Here is a 23776-nt window from a genome sequence, read left to right on the forward strand (position 1 = left end):
TGATGCTATCAGGGATCCACTCCTGGTTGCCTTTCTTGGGTTCCCCTGCAGGAGCAGCAAGTGGTCTTCACTGCTGGGCTGGCCCCTGAGGCCCCCATCTGCCTCTTCGCCAGGCTTGCAGAACAGGGAAGGATGTGCCCATGTCTATCTAGCTACTCAGTGGATCGACACAGGTTCCCTGTCTATCCCGTCTTCTTCTGAGAACAATTCTCCACCTGCTCAACCTCACCACCCCATCAGGGCACTGCGGGGGTGGGGGTGAGATGAGGGAGAGGGGGGAACTTGAAGTCTCTGCTGCCTAACACCATGTGACACCCTTGGTTTATAGAAATCTGACTCCCCTTAGGTCTGATATAGGTTTTACTCATGAATCTGTGCCCCTAGTATCTCTCACGTGTGCTAGCACAAAACAACAAAATAAATAAATAAAAATAAATAAATAGGCCGGGCATGGTGGTACACGCCTTTAATCCCAGCATTTGGGAGGCAGAGACAGTCTGATTTCTGAGTTTGAGGCCAGCCTGGTCTACAGAGTGAGTTCCAGGACAGCCAGGGCTATACAGAGAAACCCTGTCTCGAAAAACCAAAATAAATAAATAAATAAATAAATAAATAACCAGCACATTTTAAAGCTGGGTGTGGTGACACATGACTTGAATCTCAGCACTGGGATGGCAGAGGCAAGTGGATCTCTGTGAGTTCAAGGCCAGCCTGGTCTTCATAGTGAGTTCCAGTCTAGGCAGGAGAGATAGTCTTAAAAAAAATAAAAATAAAAATAAAATCTGAAGGGCCAGGGCGCCATTCCACCTCTTCCCATACTCTCTACCAAACCAGGCGAGAAAACCAGGTGTGCCCAGACCCTTTCCATTCCCACATTGTTCAGAGGAGGTGGGCCAGCAAGAACTTTGTGAATGTTAATTTCAGAACAGGTCTGTACCTTTAAGTAGCCATTTGTGTGGGGAATATGGGAGGGTGAGAGTTAATGATTTACCTGCGGCTCTGTCCCTGTTGCCAAGGGTCAGCCACCCTGGAACATGCTCAGGCTCGGTCCTCTGGGTTCTCCACTAGCCAGCTGACCAGGAAGGCCCCCCCGTGGACTGAAGCATGATCTCCATCACCGAGTGGCAGAGTGAGTGGCCTGGCTGGCGGGAGTCCGTGGGGCTGTGGAGGGGTCCCCACTAGGGTGAGTGAACACGCGCTCTTCCCAACCTGGTTCTTCCGCTGGGACCTACAGATGTGACCTCTGGAGCCAGCGGTTGGAAGCTGCTCCGTTGGCATCCTCGAAGCAGCAGGGTCGGGCGGGGCAGGTGTGACCTCTGCCTTGTAGAGGGTGGGGCCATCCGAGGCAAACTCACAGGGCAGGCTGAAGCCCATCTCGCCCATAGTTCTGAGAACTAGGATGCCTCTGCCCATTCAGACATCACCCTAAAACCTCAAGGTCTTGTGTGGCTCTGGGTCTGTATCCTCACCACAAACATCCCTACTTTTCCTTTAGGGGATTAGGTAGGAGGCGGCCTGGGAGGAGCCGATTGTCCACAGGGAGGGAAGAGCTAAGGCCTCACTGGCTGATTTGCTTAGCTTCTGAGCCTGCTTTCTCTCAGTGAATCTATGGTAACGTTTGCTTTGTGCCAAGCACTGTGCCAGCACAGACGGGAATATCAAGACTAAGGCAGGCATGCCCTCTGCTTACCTTCTAGCAAGGGAAGGCAGCCATTAGCTTAAGAAGTGACTGCCTAGCAGGTCACATAGTAATAAGAGCCAGCCTAACACAAAACAGAGTAAAGGGGCTGTGGAGTTTGAAGGATGTGAATGTGTGTGAGGGTATTCATATCCTCTGTCCAGGGAAGGCTTTGTTGGAAAGGGCCCTTAATGTAGAGTACTACAGGAAGTGAGAAGGTAGGCTATGCAGCCATCTGGAAACAGAATGTTCCAGGAAGAGGGAACAGCCAGCACAAAGATCCTGAGACATTGCATCTGCGGTGTGCGGAGGCCCAACCAAGATACTGGTGTGGCTGAAAGGCAGAAAGGAGAGCTTGGGTGAGGAAAGTTCCAGAAAGGTAGCCCATGCTGGACCACTGTATTAGCCCATGCTGGACCACTGTATTAGCCCATGCTGGACCAGTGTGTAGACAGCAAAGGTTGGAGCATATGAAAAGCTCACTCTGGCTGCTGAGGTAAAGTAGACTGTAGAGGGTGGAGCAGCAATGAAGAGACCCTTCCGAGGCAAGAGAAGACAGGGCCGGGATGTGAGCCGTACAGAGATAGGAGGTGGTCCTGTGGGCCTGTGTGGAGGAATTTTCTGGAGTGGAGTGTGAGATGTGGAGGGATAAAAGTTAAGAATACTTCTCTGGTGCCTGGGGAGTGTCCCAGAAAAGAAGCCGAAGTGAGAAGCAGGAGCCAGGTCTGAAGGGGCTGGGCGCGCTTGTCTCAGACATCCTGGATAGACTTCCGGCAGAGAGTTAGAGGGTAAGGGTCTGAACTCCAAGGAACTTGTCCAGAAAGAGAAATGTGGAAGTCACCAACACGTAGACAGCTGATGCTTAAAACCAAAAGAGTCCCTAGATCCCAGGGCACAGCCTCTCACCTCCCCAGCTCACACAGCCTTTGGGTGCAGATGTTACTGTGATGGGAACTGTCCTGGACACTGTGACATTTCAGCAGTACCTCTGGCCACCCAGCAGGTGACAGCAGTCAACCCTCCCATACCTTGTGACAACCTAAATATCTCCTGACTTACCTCACCCAAACTGCTTCCCCCTGCATTCTCACCTTGCAACTGAGGGGGTAAGAAGGAAGAACAGCAGAGCCCTGAGGCAGGGGCATGCTGACATGCTATTAAGCTCATTAGCCTTCAAGTGTGACAATATGCTCTTAGAGGCTGGGACAAGTCCTATGATGCTTGGTCCTGTGAGAGGGAGAAGTGACAAGATTGCTGTCAGAGTACAGGGACAGGCTCCCCTGAGGAGCTGGCATTTAAAGGACACTGTTCCACACAGGGAACCTCATATGCAAAGGTCCTGGGGCAAGGAAGCGTGGGCATCGTAAGAAGTCAAAGGCAGTGGTGTAAGAGGAGTACCGGGGCTCGAGAGAAAGTGGAAGATGTCTGAGATCCCCCACCCCATACACATGCTCTGTAAGGCATGTATAGAAAAAGGTCCCTGCTTCATTCCAGTGAGAAGGATGCTATATGATCAGCTGGTACACTTTCGGTCCTAGAGCTCTATGTGGAGGACTGGGGATAGGAGTGGTGACAAGCAGGGAATCAGAAGCTAATGGAGACTGTGTGGGGGAGGGAGGAGGGGAGAGATGAGGATAGCTAGAAGTGACTTGGCAAGAAGGAAGAAGCATGGAGGGTTTTGGATGCTTCTGGAAGCAGCTGCCTGATACCAGATTAGATAGGGTGGGTGGCGGGCGCCTCGAGGGACTTGGCAGGCAGTGGCGGTGGAGATGCTGGAGGCACGGGATAAAGAAAGGAAGGCTGATCACCGTTTGGGACCAGGTGGCATGCAGAGTGCCAGAGAGAAAACCAAGCTGACGGTTAAGCAAGCAGTGGGGTCTCAGGCATCCTGGGCGCGAGAGATAAATGTTGGCATTGTCAGCACACAGGCAAGCATTTAAAAACACAGGAAGGTGTGGGAAAACAGAAGGAGGAGATTCAGGAGCTGGGCCCAACCCCTGAGTGAACCAAATCACAGAAGAAAGTAGGAGCTGGCAAAGGGGGGTGGGGGGTACAGCTAGCCGGTGGGGGTGGGGGGTCAGGGGGAGGTACAGGTAGCCGGTGGGGGGGGGTACAGCTAGCTGGTGGGGGCGGGGGCCAGGGGGAGGTACAGATAGCTGGTGGGGGCGGGGGGGGGGGAAAGCACAGCTAGCCGGTGGAGGTGGGGGTGGGGTTCACAGGGAGGTATTCACAGCTGCCCATTGTTGTGTTAGTTAGACTGCAGCCTGTAAGTCACTCCAATAAATTCCCTTTATAGATATAGATTCCATAAGTTCTGTGACTCTAGAGAATCCTGAAGTATACAGACCTCATGCAGGTGGGCCCAGTATGTCACCTGAAGAGCAAAGAGAGATCACTAGTGGGAGTCAGGCTAGCAGCAGGTTCACCGCGAGACTGTGGGAGGTATACATGGTAATGTCCTGCAGACGCCTCTGCCAGTGAATTCTGACATGGGAAAGTCTTAGACAAATCCTATGAAGAGACCGGGTACAAGTGGCCTGACTTTTCAGAAGATCAAGGTCCTGTTGAGCTCTGATTGTGGGAGGTTTTCCAGTCAGGCACACTACAAATAGCACATGATATCATCCTATGGTATTCATGACTTGAATGGGTTCTTAGGGCAGGACAATAGACATATTCAAGTGTTCATTTTCTGTACTTGGCCTATCTCAAGGGTAAGGGAAGGGCAGTCAGAATAGTCCAGTGGTGGCACCCATTCTCAAGTAGGTAAGGACCCTGACTCTTAATGGAGTACTTAGTTTGGTACGTTTTTTTTTTTAATTTATTTTATGTGCATGAATAGAATACACTGTAGCTTCAGACACCCCAGAAGAAAGCATCAGATACCATTGCAGATGGTTGTGAGCCACCATGTTGTTGCTGGGAATTGAACTCAGGACCTCTAGAAGAGCAGTCAGTGCTCTTAACCTCTGAGCCATCTCTCCAGCCCCAGTTTGGTACGTTTTAATTGTATAAAGAGAAAAAGGCCAGAGGCTGTCTCACACCTTTAGCCACAGATACTTAGAAAGCTGAGGCAGGAGGATCACATGAACTCACGAATTAGAGAAGAGGCCTGAGGAACTTGACAAAGAATAAACACATTGTCTTGGGCCAAAGAGACCGGTCCATGTGCTCCAGGTGATAATGCCCCGCAGCAAAGAGGACATCGAACCTGGCTTTATCTGATGCAGTCTGAAAAGCTATGCCCTGGTCACCTGGCTTTGGCCTCTCCTCATCGGCTGCTGGCTGAGGGCTCCTTCTGGCAACAGTTTGGGAACTGCAGGACCTAGGGACCAGCGGCTAGAGAGTCAGGGTTCAGATGACTTGCAGCATGGGGAGACCCAAAACTGGACATCTGAAGCCAGAGGCGTTCTCTCCCCTTGCTAGGCAGTGTCCTCCCTGGAGCCAGACCATCCTGCAGCATTTCCATTTACTCCCTGCTTGCTGCTTTGTAACTTGTGCAGCAGGGGGCGCTGCGACCTCTGTCTGGATCATGGGAACGGTCACCCTCAAGCTCGTAGTTCCTGTGTATGTGTGTGACACACCCCCACCCCTACCCCAAACCCCACTGCCTTCTCTGCCATGGCTGCTATCCTAATAGAAACTTCAGGTGCAGCCCCCTCTTCCTGAATTTGACTGACTCATGAAAACTACAGTAGAAACAACAGGAAGGGCTCATTTTGAAACTGTGTGAGAGAAACCCACTTTCTAATGCCTGCCTGTCTATGAGCTTTTGTGTGAATGCTGGAATGCTGGAAGCAACTGTATATGGTCTATTAAAAGGCAGATTCCCAACAGAGGAAAATTCTGGGATTGTCCCAACCTGTGGAGAAGACTACAAAACAAACTACCAAGTGATCATCGAGCAAATCACTGTTAGAAAAGATGTCTAATATAAAGAGAAATGAACTGCACTCAGTGGGGGTGGGGGCACACACTTGTAGTTCCAGCGAGCACTGAGGAGGCTGACGCAGGGGGACTCTCCTGGGCTACATAACACTAAGTCTCAAAAACTCATTATATATATGTGTGTGTGTGTGTGTGTGTGTGTATGTGTGTGTATGTGTGTGTGTATGTGTGTGTGTATGTGTGTGTGTATGTGTGTGTGTATGTGTGTGTATGTGTATGTGTGTATATGTGTGTGTATGTGTGTGTGTATGTGTGTGTATATGTGTGTATGTATATGTGTGTGTATGTGTGTATGTGTGTGTGTATGTGTGTGTGTATATATATATATATATATATATATATATATATATATATATACACACACACAGAGTGTTTGATTCATAGGTTAGTTGGTTGGTTTCAGTGTTTTGAGACAGAATCTTACTCTGTAGTTTAGGCTGGCCCCAGACCTGCCATAACTCCCCACCTTTGCCCCCTGGGGCTAGGATTGCAGCATACATCACCATACCTGGTGCTTTGTTTTGTTTTGAGTCGGGGTTTCACTCTGATCTTGAACTCACGGTCCTTCTGCCTCCACCTTCTGAGTTCTGGCATGTAGACACAAACCACTGAGCAGGGCATGGATTCTTGTCTGGCTGGCCCATGGGTCACTTTGGAGTCTGCCATGTCTCAGGACCCCTCCACAGGGAGTTTCCTCATAGTAGTTCTCAGAATTCTTTTGTTTGTTTTGTTTTTGTTTTTCGAGACAGGGTTTCTCTGTGTAGCCCTGGCTGTCCTGGAACTCACTTTGTAGACCAGGCTGACCTCGAACTCAGAAATTCGCCTGCCTCTGCCTCCCCAGTGCTGGGATTAAAGGCATGCACCACCACGCCTGGCGGTTCTCAGAATCTTAATAGAGACCCAAAGTGGTCTTGGGTGCTTTTGATGACATCAGCACACACATCTTCTGGCACGTGCAGGGGGTTGGTGAGGGCACTGCTGTGGCCACTCCTGGCTGCTGCTTCCACAGGCACAGCTCGCAGTGTCCAAATGCCTCTGTGGCCTCCTGACTCAAGTTTCTGTTTCTCTGTGAAAGCTGGCAGCAGTGAATCATAGTCAGGGGTGGGTAGACTGGAGATCCATGGCTCGGCTGCCCTTCTCAGAAAGACACGCAAGGAGAATCTGAGAAACGTGGGTTCTTCAAAACAAACAAGCAAGCAAACAAACATAAAAAACAAGTCTGTTGAGGACAGGCATACAGACATCTTAACAAAACAAATAGCAAAACCAAGAAAATGTTTACACTGTGGCCCCACGCCGAGGGAGGGGATGTTATGAGACTGGAGTCATGATGTGTATTTTTCTGACAAGGGTAAGGAGATAACAGACTTTTTCCTGTTTTTGTTGCTGTTATCAAACAGAGTCTCACTATGTAGCCTTAGCTGGCTGGAACTCACTATGTAGACCAGGTTAGCCTGTGACCCACAGAGATCTGTCTGCCTCTGCTTCCCGAGTGCCAGAATTAAAGCCATGTATCACCATGCCTAGCTGATGACACATGTTTAAAACATTATATAGATTGTTTTATAACAAGTACTTAAAACATGACTGGAACAACAGTGAGCACCCACAGTCCCAGGCATGCAGAAGGCTGAAGGGACAACATTGCAAGTTCAAGGCCAGCTGAGGCTACAGACCATGACCCTGTCTCGGGGGTGGGAGATTGGATATAGTTCTAGCATAGAACACTTGTCTAGCACATGGAATAAGGTCCTGGGTTCAACTCCCACTACTGCAACAAATCCCAAACATCTTTATCGTTCACATTACAGTAATGTGGTATAGTCCTCCTCCACCACGCCACCTGCAGGATTATAGTGGGCAGACACCTTGTCTCCAAGGGTAGAAACACCACCAAGAGCACAGCCATTCTAAGGTCCCCGTGGGTGCTGTCTTCTGCCCAGCTGTCCTGGGTGCTGAGAAGTTTAATTCGGGACAGCGCCTAATGGAAGGAGGAAATAAGTCTAGACATACCATGAAGACGTGTCAGAAACCTGACATCATTCCACCTCAAAAGGCAAATAACTCGCAGTGTGATATCACCTCATCTATTAGCATGGCTGCTATCAAAAACATTAAAACTGAGGCTGGAGAGATGGTCCAACGGTTCAGAGTGTCCACTGCTCTTTCAGAGGACCCATGTCCCAGCCCCTGTGCCAGGAGGCTCACAGCTGTCTGTAACCCCAGTTCCCGGGTATCTGACTGCTTCTTCTGGTGCCCACACACATGGCATGCCAACACATAGACACACATACATACACATAAGGGAAAATGAAAATAAATCTCTCTCTCTCTTTTTAAAAGATTTATTTTTTATGTATAAAAGTGCTCTACCTGCATGTACACCTGAGAGCCAGAAGAGGGCATCAGATCCCATCATGGTTGTGAGCCACCATGTGACTGATGGGAATTGAATTCACAGCCTCTGGAAGAGCTGAGCCATCTCTCCAGCCTCCTTTTCTTTTTAATTAGAAATCAAATGTTGGCAAGGATGTGGGAGCCTTGTGTCCTGAGGACAGGAGATTGAGAGAAAGGAGCCAAGTTGGAAAACAGTCCCTCAGCCTCTCAGATATCAGAAAAAGATCACTGTGCGGCCCAGCAATGACACTTCTGGGTGTAGACCAAAAGACCTGAAAGCTGGATCCGTTTGTTTGTTTGTTGTGATGGGTGCTCTGTAGCCCACAATAGTCCCAAACCGCCAAGGATGACACAAACTCACGGCTCTTCTGCCTCCCCTCCCCACGTTCCAGGATTATAGACCATGTGCACGCTCAACGTTGAGAGCAAGATCTCAAAGATCATAACTTCAAACAGAAATAACTTTGGGGATTTTATTTCATGGGTGTTGGCATTTTGCCTGTATATGTGTCTGTGTTAGGACACACAGTTCCCTGGAGCTGGGGTTCTAGACAGTGATGTGCTGCCATTTGGATGCTGGGACTTCAACCCAGGTCCTCAGGAAGAGCAGCCAGTGCTCTTGACCACTGAGCCATCTCTTCAGCCCCAGAAGGATCTTTAGAACATTGTGATAGATGGGACAAGCCACCCACAAAGGGCAGGTGTTACATGATCCCATTGCTATGAGGTTCCTAGAGTTGGCAAATTCAAATGAAGGGGGAAGTTTGTAGATTGGTAGATAAAAATCTCAGTTAGTAGGACGAGTTGTCCTGGATACAGGGGATGGGGATGGCAGCCCTGTACTATCAGCACCACGCAGCTCCACAGGAATGGACATTAAAAGGTGCTTAGCTGCTACTCAGGAGGCAGAGGCAGGAGGATTACGAATTCAGGACAGCCTGAGTTACTCCAGCCTGGGAGACCCTGTCTCAAAAACACAAACCAAGAAGTTAAGATGGTAAGGCACACATTATAATTTCCAAAATTTAGAATGAAAAGTTCTTAGTGTGTTTATTTGTGGGGTGTGTGTGTGTGTGTGTGCCAGTGCACACACCTAAGTGTGTGTACCATATGCATGCAGTACCTATGAAAACCAGAAGAGGGCACTAGATTCCCCCCAGAACTGGAGTTAGAGGTATTTCTCAATTAAACCCAGGTCCTCTGTAAGAGCAGCCGTTTTTTAAATCTCTGAACCAACTCTCCAGCCCAATTTTAAATACAGTTTTAAAACAAAATAGCTTGACGAGTGGTCATCTGTTGCCTATCACAGTGGCAGAGAGTCAAATTTACATTTGCAGATTGATGAGAAGGACTTCAGACCAAGTAATCCACATGTCCTCTGTATTATCTGGAAGGAGTGGTCAGAAGTGCACATCACATACCCGAAGTATAACCTGTGACCAAAGCTTTCTGACTGCCCACATCTCTGCCTGTCGATTGTTGGCTTTGTTCACTCTGGTGGCCTTCAGTGATGCCCGTGGGACATTGCTAATGGGTAGGGACACTGTTGGTGGTAGCTAACCCTGGGAGTTAATGACTCTACTGAGCTGAAGTTAAAGAAGTCTAGGGAGGAGCCTAGGTCTCTGCTGCAGGATGGGTGAGTGTGCTCCTGACCCATGGCTTCTATTTTCCCAGTCACTTGTGGCGGGTCAGCAGAGAGCCAAGGAGAGTGGAGAGGGCCTGGGGCCTGTGATCTGGGTGTGGCCCCAGAGATCTTAGCTGCAGGAACAGAATAGGCAGGTTATTGTGTCCAGTCAGAGCCCCGTCCCTGAAAGCAGTGTCGTATAGGCGGACAGGAGCTGCATTGTCAGAATGTGAGGACACAGTACCGTGAAGGTTTCCCAGGAGCTCAGCAGTTCCTGTCCATCTTCCATTCCTCCCACCCCACCCCCCTGAGAGCCCACACAGGACACCTGAGTTGTGTGGCAGGAAAGCTCAGGCTCTTCTTACCTTTTGCAGAAATCGGTGTGGGCATCACTGGCTTTGGCGTCTTCTTCATCCTCTTTGGGATTCTCCTGTACTTTGACTCCGTGCTCTTGGCTTTTGGAAACGTGAGTACCTCAGGACTAGGTACCTCCCCTGGATAGCCAGGAGGGTCAGCCCCAAGTTCATTAGATCCTGGCCATTCCGGGTTGGATGAGAGCCTGTGGCATGGAGAGGCTGAGATTATTTCACCAAACTCCAGCTGAGGTCCTGTGGTTCCCGTGATGAATTAGACCCTGTCCCCGCCATTGGATCCCTGTATCTAGGGACATGGATGTTACTGGTACCTACATGGCAACAGGGGCTGTGGCAAAGCCAAAGTAAGACAAGCTCTTCCTTATGAACCAGGAGGCTGAGAGGAAGGAGTTCATGAAAGATGCTTGGGAGGAAAGTGGAGGATAAAGTGCTCACACATAGTTGTAACACTGAGAGGAAAGTCATGGTGGAGGTGTGGGTGGCACCTGGAATGTACTAGAAGAAAGCTGGAGTGTTCAATTCTATGGAAGCCTGGTCTGCCATAAAGGGACCAAGAGGAACCATGCTGAAGGTTCTGACAGAGCCACAGAGTGGGAGCTCTTTAGGAACCTTGGGTACAACTTCTTGTCTGTAAAGGAGAAGATCCCACTCCCTCGGAGCCTCTGTATGAGGAAAAGCTTAGAGCTGAGGAATTGGGTGGGAAACAAGACATTCAAGTCCATCCCTCTGCCTCAGGGCATTTCTGTTCCATACTAGCTAGAGTCAGCCCCAGCTCTGGGAGTCAGCCCCACTGCTGGGTCACGCCTGCTCCCCAGCCCTGGGGATGGGGTGGACCTTGCGCGCGCGCGCACACACACACACACACACACACACCTGTCCTCATTTTCCCGGGCCTGCAGCTGCTGTTCCTGACTGGCCTCTCCCTCATCATCGGCCTGAGGAGAACGTTTGCCTTCTTCTTCCAACGGCACAAGCTGAAGGGAACCAGCTTCTTCCTGGGGGGTGTCGCCATTGTGCTGCTGCGATGGCCCCTGCTGGGCATGCTCCTGGAGGCCTATGGCTTCATTAGCCTCTTCAAGTGAGTACCATTTGCCTCAGCCTCAGCACACCACGGCTTAGGGAGAAGCCAAGGTTCAAATCTCTAATCTCACTCGTCCAAAGCACTGGGGTTCGATCCTCCCAAGCCCTAGGAAGAATCAGACACTCATCTCCTTCCTGTCAGGCCTAGCCATTCTGAAAGGCTTTATAGGTAGCCTTGGCATGGGGGAGGCTGAGGCACGAGGCCACGCCCACTCGAACACAGCCTCTAGCCACCATTGGTGAAGATGTTCCCCATCCCATCTAGTAAAGAGAAGGAAGGCATCAGGCCAGGATAAGAATCGTAATTATAAGAGTAAGTCACAGAATGTGTGTCCTTTGAGCTTGGCCTTATGTGAGGAGGAGGCCCCATGACATAGGCACAAACACGGCTAGGCACATTTGAAATCCGGCCACGGGTTCTGAGAGGTGAGGAATGTGTTCAGTGCGTACAGTGGCAGTAAGAGACAGAGCCTCCGTGTGACTGTAAGATGCCTGGGCTCCACTGTGCTTCTCACCCACTTTACTCGGCTGCCCCTTTCCACAGAGCCCAGGACATGTCTGTCCCCGGGGCCCAGTGGCTGCTCTCAGAGGAGAGCCTTTGAGTAGGACCTGCCTTATCCCTCCTCTCCTAGGCCACCACTGACCCCTTGTCCTCTCTTCTATTCCTAGGGGCTTTTTCCCTGTCGTCTTTGGCTTCCTGGGCAGTGCATTTAACATCCCCTTCCTGAGCACAGTGAGTAGATCTCAGGCTTGGCAGTGGTGTCCGGGGTGGGCGAGCACGTGCAGCTGACTAAGGTGCTACCCTAGGTGCGGTAGACCCCTCCCCCATATCCTCTGAGACACCCCCACCCCCACCATCCCCACCCCCACCCCCACCGCCCCCCCATCTCCCCCACCCCCACCCCCATCGGGTCCATGGCTAAGGCATGGGTGGAGAGGCGGCAGCCATTAATAGCTCCCCAAGCAAAGAAATGAAAACTCTATTTGACCCAGCCAATACATACCTGAGATTTCTGCTATACCTGCTTAAGTCTGGGCTACGGGCATAGATAGCAGCTGGTGACATCAAGAAAAAGCAGGGAGCAGAGCCTGTTCTGGGCTCCACACCCATCTCTGAAGTACCTCACAAGAGAACACTGAAACACCCAGGGCGGGGCCGGAGCACTCGGCTTGGATCGCTTGCCAGCTGGGCACACCCTGCCCCCCACTCTCCTCGAGTAGTAGCGTAGCATATGCCTGCATCTCAAGGCCAGCTGGGTAATAGCCTGGAGATTGAGTCTGCTTCCCACTCTTTGTCTGGAATAATGATTCTTGGTTCCCACAGCTGTTCCAGAAGCTTCAGGGCTCCTCCAGCTCAATGGTCTGAAGTGCCCAGGCGCGTGCCTTGAACTTGGACTGTTGGTGGAGGGGCTGGAAGGGAAACGGGGGCTATCTTCATGAGCCCCTCCCCAGCACTGACTTACTTCCCATCACACATGGGCATCTCCAAGTCCAGAAGAAAGATGGAGCTGAGTGATGGATCTTAACCCCCTGAGTCATCTCAAGAGGCCACCAGGAGCAGAGATTCAGGCCATGATACCCATCTAGGGCTGGACGAAAAATTCCCACCCTGATTTTCTGCAGGAGAGTGAAGATTAAATCCCCAAGCTGTGAATGTATCTGAGATTTGGCGTTGATGTCTGCAGCCTGAGGTATCCATCCCAGCCTTAGGGCAGGCCTGCAACACCACCCTCAACCCTGATCCCGCAAGATGCTACCAAAGCGCTAAGCATCAGACCCTGTCCTTGGTACATGGTTCATGCTGGCACTGATCATCCTGAAGGGTTTGATGTGATTCTAAGCCTTGGCTAACACTAGGCAACTATGGGAACCGGCCCCACGTAGCATCAGGAAGACTACCGCAGCCAGGAGGTGACCACTTCCCCCACAGGGCACAACAGATAGAGTTGGAGCAATAACAGCCTTGTGCTGGGGATGGGTGGTGCCACTCAGAGAACCCAGCCTGACAGGAGCTGGTCCTCGTTCTGGGGGAGCCCCTGATCTCATGGTAAAAAGAGATTTTCTTTTCTTTTGTTTTTCTGAAACAAGATCTTAGGTTGGCCTGGAACTCACAATCATCCTGCCTCAATTGTCCTGAATGTAGGATTATATGTATGATGCAGTAGACTGGCTTAACCATGTAGACCGAAGAAAGAACATAGGCCAGGCCTTGGTAGCACATGCTTTTAATCCCAACACTTGGGAAGCAGAATCAAACATCTCTGAGCTCAAGGCCAGACAAGGCTACAGCAAGCCCCTGTCTCAAATCAATCAAATCAAATCAAAGCCAAACAACAACAACAACAACAACAAAAACCTTGAAGGAAGAAAGGAGGGAGGGAAGGAAAGACCAGAGTCACTGTGAGCATCTATTGAGCCCCTTCTGTTTACACCTAGCAGTGGAGTAGGTGTCAGGTATATATATGATGTATATATGATAGGGAGGCCTGTTCCCGCCCTTAAGGTATATATGACATATATATATATATACACACACACATATACATACATATATGAATGATACAGAGGCTTGCTCCTGCCCTTAAGGTGTGTGTGTATATATATATATATATATATATATATATATATGATCTATATATGGTGGGGAAGCCTGTTTCTGCCCTTCAAGCACAGAGAGCTGCTCACTCTCCACATCTGCTTTCTCAAAGTCAGCTCAGTAACAGCAAATACAAAATAGCCATTCCTTCTCCCTCCCTTTGTTCTGTATTATTATAATTATTTTATTTTTTGAGAGACGATCCCACTATGTAGAACAGGCTGTCCGTGGACTCAAAGCTCTGCCTGCCTTATACCTCCCAAGTGCTGTGATTGGAGGGATGTGCCACCATGCCTGACTCTGAGACCAGATCTCACTCTGTTACCCATCCTGGTCTAGAGCTCTCTAGGCATCCCAGACTGGCCTAAACTTACCATCCTTCTGTCTCAACCACCCAGGAGGTAGAATTACATGTGTGGGCTGCTATGACCAGCTTTGCCCTCCTTCCTAACAGCCAGCTGCTTATATAACTGCCCAGCACATCTGGCTGTGTCATATCACATGCTTGTCAAACTCCTGTGTCTGCAGATGCTCAGTAATTAGTGGGAAAGGGAGGGGAGGAGAACCCTAGGCTCCACCCCTGGTCTCAGTTCACAGTGCAGGAGCCGCCTCTGGTGGAGGCCAATCTGACCTGGCTTTCTTTCATGTGGGCACTGAGGAGCCTCTGGGTCAGACTGTGCCTTGCTCCTCCTCCTCCAGCCCGTGTCGTCATCAAATTTACTTCAGTGTATGTGTGTGTGTGTGTGTGTGTGTGTTGGAAGAGAAGGACAAGACATTTCACATATACACACTGATCAGCCACTTTCTCTTCATTGTTTGGGGTGGAATGAGTCCCCCGCTGTGAGGGAGGGGGTGTCAAGAGGCTAGAGATGATAGAAGAATTGGTGAGCTTATGAGAGCAGCCTTGGTGATTTCTGGGGGCGAAGAAATCGCTGGCTCCAGACTTGAGAGCCTGGAGGCAGAAGCCAGAGGCAGGGCGTAGAGCCCTGAGAAGGGTCTGGGAGGGCAGAGGTGGGATTATGCTTGGAGACGTCACTCATTCAGACTTCATAAAAGGGGCTGTGATCAGGGAGCCAAATAGAGTAAGCCCAGGAGCCAGTGGCTCCCCGCTGTGTGTTCCAACTACCCAGCCCTCCAGCCCTCAAGCCAAGACCCAGTCAAGGTAGGCACACTGCTTGAAGGACTTGGGACTGCCCTGACCCAGGGAGGGTCTGGAGAAGCAGGCCTCCTACCCAAGGCCAGCTGAAGCATCAGGGCAGCAGAGGGCAAGGAAAGATGGCATCCGGGGATGCCAGGGAGAAGAAGCTGGCTTGTGTCTTGTGCTTAAAGACAAGACACTGGGTATTCCCAGAGCCCACTTCTGCTGTGTAAGGAGGGAATGTAGTGAAGTGACTCTGTGGGTACACCTGAAGGGATCTGGGGGAGCCCTTGGGGTTCATGGCTCACCAGGGCTTATCTGAGCCTTTCCCCCAATACAAAACTAACTACATACACATGCTGTGAGAAACTTGCTAAGAACTGGGGGTAGAGGGATACCCCTGGAAGGAGCCACCTTATTTCAAAAACCTCCTGACCATGCCTAGAATTTCTCTGTTGTTTACTAGATCTAAAAGCCTCTAGGGTGAAAGAAACCACAAAGATTGTCCATGACAGACCACATAAGCCTCTTCTGATTTCTCACATACTGGGAGGTGGTGGGAGTGGGGAAGGGAGGGTGTTCTTTTTTTATTTTCAAACAGTTCAATTCTCAAGTATCGAGTGCTCTCTGGAATCAGCAACAGAGTTTTGGGGGCCTGGAGTGTCTGGACGTGTGGCATGTGTGTTGCTTGTGGGATATGTGTGGTATCTATGTGAGGTGTTTGTGTTTTGTATATTATGACATTTGTTTATTTATAATTGATTTTTCTGTGCATGTGTGTGAGCACCGAGTACCTGTGGCACTCAGTGGACAACTTTTGGGAGTTGGTTTTTCCCCTTCTACCACGTGGATTCCAAGGGATTAAATTCAGATTGTCAAGCGTAGTGGCAAACACATTTATCTGCTGAGCCATCTCACCAGTCCATGTCGGATCATTATATATAGTGTGTTTGCATGCAGTTTGTGTGTGTATGTGGGGTAAAGGTGTGTTGGGAGCAGTCAGAGTTCTCCCGTGGTACACTTGAGAAATGCTGTCCATGATAGGGCAGAGTCTAGAGGGGAGAGAGGCAGATGTCAGCATCACCAACCTCCCAACCTCCCCTCCCCTTCCTCCCTCATCGTGACCTCCTCTGTTTAGAGAAACCAGGAGGCGCCATTTACAGAGCATGCTGACACATTCCCGCCCTCCTCAGTCCCCCTTGGGATATAAACTGGGATGGCTTTCTCTCCATATGAAGCTCTAGCTTTGTATACAGCAGCCTCCATACCCAGCCCCCTGGCATCAGTCCAGGCAGATCCCATGAGGTGGGTGTTCTTCGAGAGACCTCTTCCGCTGGCACACAGGCTTGGGTGCCATCACCAGCCTGAACCCTCCAGGTCAGGTTACGCAGCTGCCATCAGCTGCATTTTTTTTTTTTTTTTTTTTTTTTTGGTTTTTCGAGACAGGGTTTCTCTGTGTAGCCCTGGCTGTCCTGGAACTCACTCTGTAGACCAGGCTGGCCTCGAACTCAGAAATCCGCCTGCCTCTGCCTTCCGAGTGCTGGGATCAGCTGCATTTTAACATGGGTCTGGTGTTACTTTGAAATGATCCACTCATATGAGCTGCCTATGAGTCAACTTGTTACGCTAGACTTGAGATCAGGGCGTCTCTGCAGCCTCAGCACCCCAGCACCTACACCGTACTGGTATGTAGATATTTCCAGCAATGACTTCCAAGCCCTGGTCCTTGTAACCAAGACTGTCTACTGGCTTTGGTTTCCACTGTATTTTCTATTCAAGCGTTAGGGCTTCCACAGAAAGTGTCTGGCTGTTGGGGTGTCACAGAATCCTAGTCTGCTAGTCTTAGTAGCCACATGAATAGGCAGCTGGTGGCCTGGATAACCGAAGCTGCCCGGAGATGGGTGTGGCCTGCTTATGTCTCATGGGATGAGGGCTGAGCTGGAGCATTTAAAATCAGGATTCGTGTGTGAGTCTAGAATCAGGTGGCAGGGGAAGAACTGGAGACACAACGGCAGGATGCAAGGTGCTCAGAAACCACGCCTACCACAGGTCTCAAGGATACTCCCCACTCCTGTCCTTGAACAGAAGCCCTAGGTTCCACCTGTGGTGCCTCCCGCCACCAGGGCACTTAATGCCATTTGTTGGGCAGTTTCAAAATGCTTGACTTTTTCAAAGGGAAATTGGACTTGGGAGCTGGAGACATGGGGCCGAGTGGGGAGCAGGAGAGGAGAAAGGCCGCGTGACTAAGGCCGCGTGACTAGATGAGGGTCAGGCCACACGGCTCCTCTCTCAGCAGTCAAACTGATGAGGCCAATTTAGTTCACAACCTCCCAACACCCACGAAAATAGAAGCAACTGATGGGCTGGGTGAGAGAAAGGCTTTTCCTGTCGTGAATTATAGGCAGTAAGACACTCTGATGACGTCTCCAAGGCTGCGGAGGGCTGCGAGAATGTGCGAGATGGTTGCCTTGCCTCTTTCTTCCTTTTTTTTTTACCTGGAAGAGTTAAGAAATTTGGTTTCTAGTATAGCACAGGAGGGGGGCGTGGGGTGGGGGGAGGTCCAGATTGAGGAAGGTGGGATACCCCGTGGGAGAGCAGAGCATAGGACCCAGCACAAAGGCTTAGTTCCAGGCTCCCAAGAGAATACCTGAACCTCAGAGCACGTACACTCCTACCTGACCTCACCCACCTCCCCTTCCCTGGCCATTCCCATGCATGGCACTTTTTTTTTTTATTCCGAGACAGGGTTTCTCTGTGTAGCCCTGGCTGTCCTGGAACTCACTCTGTAGACCAGGCTGGCCTCGAACTCAGAAATCCGCCTGCCTCTGCCTCCCAAGTGCTGGGATTAAAGGTGTGCGACACCACTGCCCGGCCCATGTATGTCACTCTATTCTCCTTCAGCATCCCTCCCCTGCAAACCTACCATCCAGACCCCCACCGTCATCCAGCCTAAGTTTCTCACCCCTTCCCACCAAATCACACCCTTCCCATTTTCAGTCCCTCCCGCCATCCCTCAGTCCTGTTCCCTGGGGCCTGCCTTCTGCTCATCCTTCTGGCCATCTCTGATCACTGGGCTTTCTCCTCTCCCCCAGGCTCTCTCTTTGACCTAGGCTCTGGTGAAGTACGAACTCTGACCTGGTCTTCATTGCCTCTCTCTGTCCTCAGCCTCTGGAAGGAGACTGTAGACCTGCCTCTTCCTCCCAGAATGATCTCATTGGCTTCTTGGCAGCTGCTGCTTCTCCTCTGTGTCACCACCTATGGGGAGCCGCTGGCAAAAGTGGCACCTTTGGTGAAGCCTGGACCCACAGGTACGCACTGTCCAGAAAGGGGGCCAAGAGAGTCATTGCTGTATTTTTCAGACTATGGCCAGGCTACTGACATGAGTTCAATTTCTGCACTTGAGAGATACCCAGGGCTGGTCTAGGCCCTTCTGCTGTGAGCACTGGAGGCTCAGCTAGAGTTGGGGGACCTGTTGACCCCAACCCCTTTGTGATTTTCTCCTGCTGTGCTCTCTGCTTTACCCCCAAGTTCTTCTCTCTATGGATGCTGGGAAGGATCTTAATGTGTAAGTTACTTGTATCTGTGACCTCAGATCCCTAAAGGGGGCTTAAATACAAAACCCAAAAACCTCAACACAAGCCTTTAACCCATCCCAGCACTCGGAAGGTAGAGGCAGGTCGGTCTCTGTGAGTTCAAGATCAGCCTGGTTCAGGACAGCGAGGTCACTGTTACACAGAGAAATTGTCTCAAGACAAAAAAACAAGATGATAACCACCACCACCACAACAACAGCAAAACCCTCAGCAGCCAGACAGACCTTAATGCCTATCAACATTGCAGGCTCCCTCGGAGATTTGATGAGCTAGAGAAACTAAAGCCCAAAGAGGCAACGTGCTCCCCGAAGGTACTCAGCCAAGTATTGACAAATCGTAGCAGGTGCCAGGGTCCCCCCAGGAGCATCATGGCTTCTGAGTCACGTGGGTTTGAATTCCTCTTGGCCGTTCGATTTCTGTACATATTAGATCTTGCTTAGCCTTTCTGGACCTCAGATCTTAGTCATGGAAGGCAGGACACATCCTGCAAACTTGACATCATTGCACACAAGCAAAGCAATGAGAACAGGGCCCCAGACACTCTCCAATCGTGTCATCATCCCAGGGCTAGGAATAACCCCATCTCTGTCCAGAAACAGTGGCAACTGGCCCTTTCTGGCCACAGGTTATTCTGAGGTTTGCGTGTGGAATTGGGATCTTCTCTCTCACACCAGTTACCCAGGGAAGGTAGGAGGGACCTCCAAGACTATTATTAATCTTGGACCACGGCCACACTCACCTCCAAAGTATGCCAGGGTATGGAGGAGCCAAGCTCAAAGCCATCCTCTGCCCCAGCACCCACTCACACCCTCTCACCAGGCTTCTTCTTTAATAATCTCTTACCATAATTGACTAGCCTTATTGTGTACGCAGAGCTACTTGCCCTGTTTAACTAAAGAAAAAAAAAAGGGGGGGAGGGGAAGAGAGGGAGAATGAATGAGCCTTGTCTGTGAAGTGTTTTCAGAGTGAGGCTTCCTCGCCTCCAACAAGGGAGGGCCTTGCACCTGGTCTGGGGGACATGTACCTGTTAAGGCAATGTAGATAATGTCCGGTCATCACTGAGTCTTAATACTGTGTATTAGCGTTTGCAGTTGTCCTCAAAGACTGGAGTCAGGTCACAGGTGCGTGGGAACACAATGGCCTTGGGTCCATTTTTTGTTTGTTTGTTTTGTTTTGTTTTTTAAATTTCTGATACTCTAAGATTTCCATTAGCTTTTACTTAATGAGCACGTATTGGAGCCATACTATGTGCAGGGGTACTGACTGTTTCAAGCATTCTTAGAGATGGAAAAGTAAGCCCCCTCTGTCTCTCATGCCCAGGGGCTGCTGGACCGCTGGCTCAGACTCCAGACACACTCAACTGAGGGACCAAGCAGACTGCCCAGACCAGGGCCAGAGCGGTCCCTCCTTTTGTTCTTTTCCAAACTGTTTGCTTCCTCGAAGGAAGTAGTTTTATAAACTTATTTAGTAGAATTCTGGCAAGCACTTGAAAGCAAAGCTATCAGAGGGAGGAGCAAACAGCCCAGCCACCCAAACTAAACCTGGCTCCACATTGAGGTCAGAGTTGAACTTCTGCGTTTGAGGACCTAGCATCGGATGGGGCGGGAAGTCTGAGCCGGTGGCCAAAGCAAACCTTGCTATCCCAGCCTTACCTGTCTGTGCTCTCGTCCTAGGCCAGCAGTCCGGACCCCAGGAACTCGTTAATGCCTGGGAAAAGGAATCGCGGTATGCAGAGAGCAAGCCTGGGTCTGCAGGGCTGCGTGCTCGTAGGTCGTCGCCATGCCCGCCCGTCGAGGGCCCCGCTGGGCGCCAGCGGCCCCTGTGTGCCTCCCGCAGTCGCCTGATCCCTGCGCCCCGCGGAGCGGTGCTGGTGCAGCGGGAGAAGGACCTGTCGACCTACAACTGGAACTCCTTCGGCCTGCGCTATGGCAGGAGACAGGCAGCGCGGGCAGCACGGGGTTGAGTGCTAGGCTGCCGGTGGATTGTAGAGGCCCAGGCGGGGAGCTTCTAGACTTGTGCAATAAAAGCAATGCTGTCGTCTTACGGTGTGTGATTCTTCCCCTGACTTCTGCGAGCAGTGCAGATGGGGCAGGTCCTCTTCTCCCTCAGTTGCCTCTTTTCTGATTTCAAGATGTCCTCCGGTGCCAAAGTCGGTGCTTTTTAAACCACTAGTTAAGGAATGTCCCGTGCTGTTGAAAATCAAGGGGTTGGAGAAACGACTCGGCCACTGAGGGGCCTTGCAGCAATTCTAAAGGAGAAGTCTTCCCAACAGCCAGCGGTACCCAGCCAGCTGAAACTGCAGCTCCAGGGAATCCAAAGCCTTCTTCTGGATTCTTGGACACCTACACTCATATGTCCACACCCTCAGACAGACAGACAGACATATATTAATTAAAAATAAAATCTTTAAACTTATTTTAAAAAATTGCTGAAAACTTAAAAACTTAAAGAGGTGCCCAAATTGGATGCCACTTGGATGCTTCAGCAAGATTGTCTCTTTCTTTTTAAAAATACATGTTTATTAGGATGGTGGGAGGGGTGTTTATTTGTTTGATTTGAGACAGTGTTTCACTATGTAACTCTGGCTGGCCTGGTACTAGACCAGGCTGGATTTGAACACACAGAGGTGTGCCTGGCCCTGACTCTCAAACTCTGCGATTAAAGGCGCGTGTTCCACCATTCCCAATCCCAAGATCAAGTTCTGAAGTGGGCCTCCTACTTCTGAGACTTCCCTTCTTTCCTGGTGGAAGCTTTGCTGCACACTCATTACGTTCCTTCCCTTCAATTTCCACACATCAGTCAGTGGGACAGAGTGATCTGGAAGATGGTGCCGATCACTGCCCTGTTCACAGAGGATTAACCCGAGTCCATCATCAGGCTTCTGTACGGCTGCCTGGCTCCAGGGCGTGAAGGTGCAAGGAACATCTCTCCCAGGGAAAATGTTTACTGCTCTTTGTAATCATCCCGAACCATGTCTTCTTCACACCTTTATAGTGGAATGCCAAGGTCATGAAAGATAAATGACACAAGGAGTCCAACCCAATGACTTAGCCTAATGGCTCCTCAACCCCACCCCACCCCACCCTACTGCACCCCACCCCCATCACAGCTGTGCCTTCAAGATGACAGGCTTCCAATCTGAGTCAAGTTCTGGGGGACCGATAGCTAGGGAGGAGAAATTTGGGTAGGAAAAAAATAGTAGAGCTTGTTATTAGGAAATCCACCCTCCTGCCCACAAGATGCCTCAGCTTGAGCTGTTCCTTAGACAGCCTTAGAGTTCCCTAGTTCACCTCCCCAGGGATGACAGGATCTCCTCATCTCCATCTTGTGAGTAATCATAGTGTTCTGCCCATCCCAGAAAACAGGGCTACCATGGGATGGAAGCAGAGCAGGATGGAGGCAGAGCTATGTTGCTATGGCAACACTATTGGCTGTCAGGGGAATGAGACAACCTGCCACATCCCCATCTTTATCCTTGAAGCTGCCCTCCAGGATCTGCTGTGAGCTGGTATTGAAGCATGTTTTGGTAGTAGTGTGGCCCTGTCCATATTGGAAAGGGCATCCCAATAGCATGGGTACATTGCTGTACATCCAAGAAAGGAATTGACTCAATGCCTCCTCCCTGGGGTGTTTTTTTTTTTCTCACAGACCCGAGAGTCAATCCTTTTTCTGGTGAAGCCTGTAGGTAAGGAGAGACTATGGGTCTCTGAACTCTGCCCTCGGCCCAACTTTTATGACACTCCTGGGGTTGTTGAGGCAGAGAGGAGGATTGGCATTTAGGGGAAGGGCATAGGGTGGGTTCTCTGCTGTGTGAAGCAGGGCCCCTCTGTATGAAACTAGAGTAGGTGAGAGGAACTGTAGGCAGGCACATGTGTGTGCATCTATATGGCGTGAGATGTGGTGTGGGCCCCTGACCACATTTGAGGCCTCACCAGCTCTCAACACAACCAACTGCATCCCTAGTTCTCTATCATAACTGACCCAGAGGCCCACTGCAGCAAACAGTTGAAAGGGGAGCTGATCCTACACCCCATGCCTCTTGATCCCAAAACTGTTGCCTGCAAGACTCTGGGTTTCCCAGTTCTTGGCCCCATGTCTCTGGAAAGAATGGGGTCTCTATAGGACACAAAAGCTCTTTGGCTTCATGTATGCCCTAGTTAGGGTCTTATTGCTGTGACAAGATACCATGTCCTCTTATAAAAGAAAACACTTACTTGGGGCTGGCTTACCATTTCAGAGGTTCAGTCCATTATCCTCATGGTGGCAAGCAAGGTAAAGTGTAGACAGACATGGTGTTGGAGAAGCAGAGAGGTCTATGTCTTGATCCAAAGGCAACTAGGAGAAGACTGTCTTACACTGGGCAGAGCTTGAGCATAGGGGACCTCAAGCCCACCTCCACAGTGACACACTTCCTCCAAGAGGGCCACACCTCTTCCAATAAGACCACACCTCCTAGTAGTGTCATTCCCTATGGCCAAGCATTCAAACACATGAATCTATGGAGCCTTTCCTATAAAACCACCACAGTGTGGCTCCAATCTTGATTTTAACCTGCTCTTTAGATTGAAGGGAAGGCAAGAACAAGAGGAAGCTGAGAGAATATATGATGCATCACCAGGGGTTCCCAGAATCCACTCTGGAGCCCAAAGACTTGAAGGCAGAGATGCACAGGGGTTCTCAAACCTAAAGTGCCTGGGAGTAAGGGACTGAGAGGACAAGGACTTTCATAGCTAAGGGATGAGTCTGCCCTAGGCTCCAGCCCTCTCTCATCCTTGAGGAAAGAAATACAGTGGTTAGAGGTAGGATGGGAAAACAGAGATTTTGGCTTCTAGTATCCTCTTAATATGTTCATGAGCATTGTTGAGTTCCTATAGTTCATCGAGCACAGGGTTACACATTTCATCCTCACAAAGGCATGCATAGGAGGTGGGCAGTGTAAGCTCCATTGCATAAATAGAAAACTGGCTCAGAAAAGTGGGTGAAATGTGCCCACAAGATGTTCCCGGAAAGGCAAAGAGGCAAGAGGTAGACACAGTCCCACATGCCAACTTTCTACCAGTTGACAAGGTCATCTTCCTGCAGTCCCTCCTTCTCCAGCCTCCACCCTTTGAAGCAGCACCCCATCCCCCACGCCACTCCTCTCTGCACAAGCATATGTCTTAGAATGCGGATCAAGGAGCCAGTGACACACAGACCTGCTTTTGCCCTGTCTGCCTCCTCTCTGTCAGCAGCTTGCCCGGGGCCCAGATGTGATCACGAGATGGCTAAGACATCAAGCCCAAAGAGCTAGTGTACCCGCTTCTGTTTCCATTGTTTCGCTTCTAAGATAGCAGAGCCCAACATGGTTC

General features: G+C 50.4%; 2 protein-coding genes across 2 annotated transcripts; both read left to right on the forward strand.

The window, feature by feature from the left end:
- Positions 1-1006: 1006 nt before the first annotated feature.
- On the forward strand, positions 1007-12759 carry Golt1a (golgi transport 1A). The gene is made up of 5 exons (XM_021168525.3): positions 1007-1129; positions 10022-10113; positions 10921-11099; positions 11771-11834; positions 12426-12759. Exons 1-5 carry the CDS (start codon positions 1105-1107, stop codon positions 12465-12467), a joined length of 402 nt encoding a protein of 133 aa, XP_021024184.1. The 5' UTR covers positions 1007-1104; the 3' UTR covers positions 12468-12759.
- On the forward strand, positions 12717-20462 carry Kiss1 (KiSS-1 metastasis suppressor). Its single transcript, XM_021168506.3, has 3 exons — positions 12717-12792; positions 18001-18143; positions 20102-20462. Exons 1-3 carry the CDS (start codon positions 12755-12757, stop codon positions 20389-20391), a joined length of 471 nt encoding a protein of 156 aa, XP_021024165.1. The 5' UTR covers positions 12717-12754; the 3' UTR covers positions 20392-20462.
- The last annotated feature ends 3314 nt before the right edge of the window (positions 20463-23776 follow it).

The sequence above is a fragment of the Mus caroli genome, unplaced genomic scaffold (assembly GCF_978045245.1).
Source record: "Mus caroli unplaced genomic scaffold, Mus_caroli_1 scaffold_1, whole genome shotgun sequence".
Classification (NCBI taxonomy): Eukaryota; Metazoa; Chordata; class Mammalia; order Rodentia; family Muridae; genus Mus; species Mus caroli.

Coding starts and splice junctions, on each gene's coding strand:
- Kiss1 (XM_021168506.3), top strand. CDS start 12,755: ATGTATCTGAGATTTGGCGTTGATGTCTGCAGCCTGAG. Junction 12,793..18,000: donor GTTGATGTCTGCAGCCTGAG/GTATCCATCCCA, acceptor CTCTGTCCTCAG/CCTCTGGAAGGAGACTGTAG. Junction 18,144..20,101: donor GGTGAAGCCTGGACCCACAG/GTACGCACTGTC, acceptor CTCTCGTCCTAG/GCCAGCAGTCCGGACCCCAG.
- Golt1a (XM_021168525.3), top strand. CDS start 1,105: ATGATCTCCATCACCGAGTGGCAGA. Junction 11,100..11,770: donor GGCTTCATTAGCCTCTTCAA/GTGAGTACCATT, acceptor TTCTATTCCTAG/GGGCTTTTTCCCTGTCGTCT. Junction 11,835..12,425: donor ACATCCCCTTCCTGAGCACA/GTGAGTAGATCT, acceptor TGGTTCCCACAG/CTGTTCCAGAAGCTTCAGGG.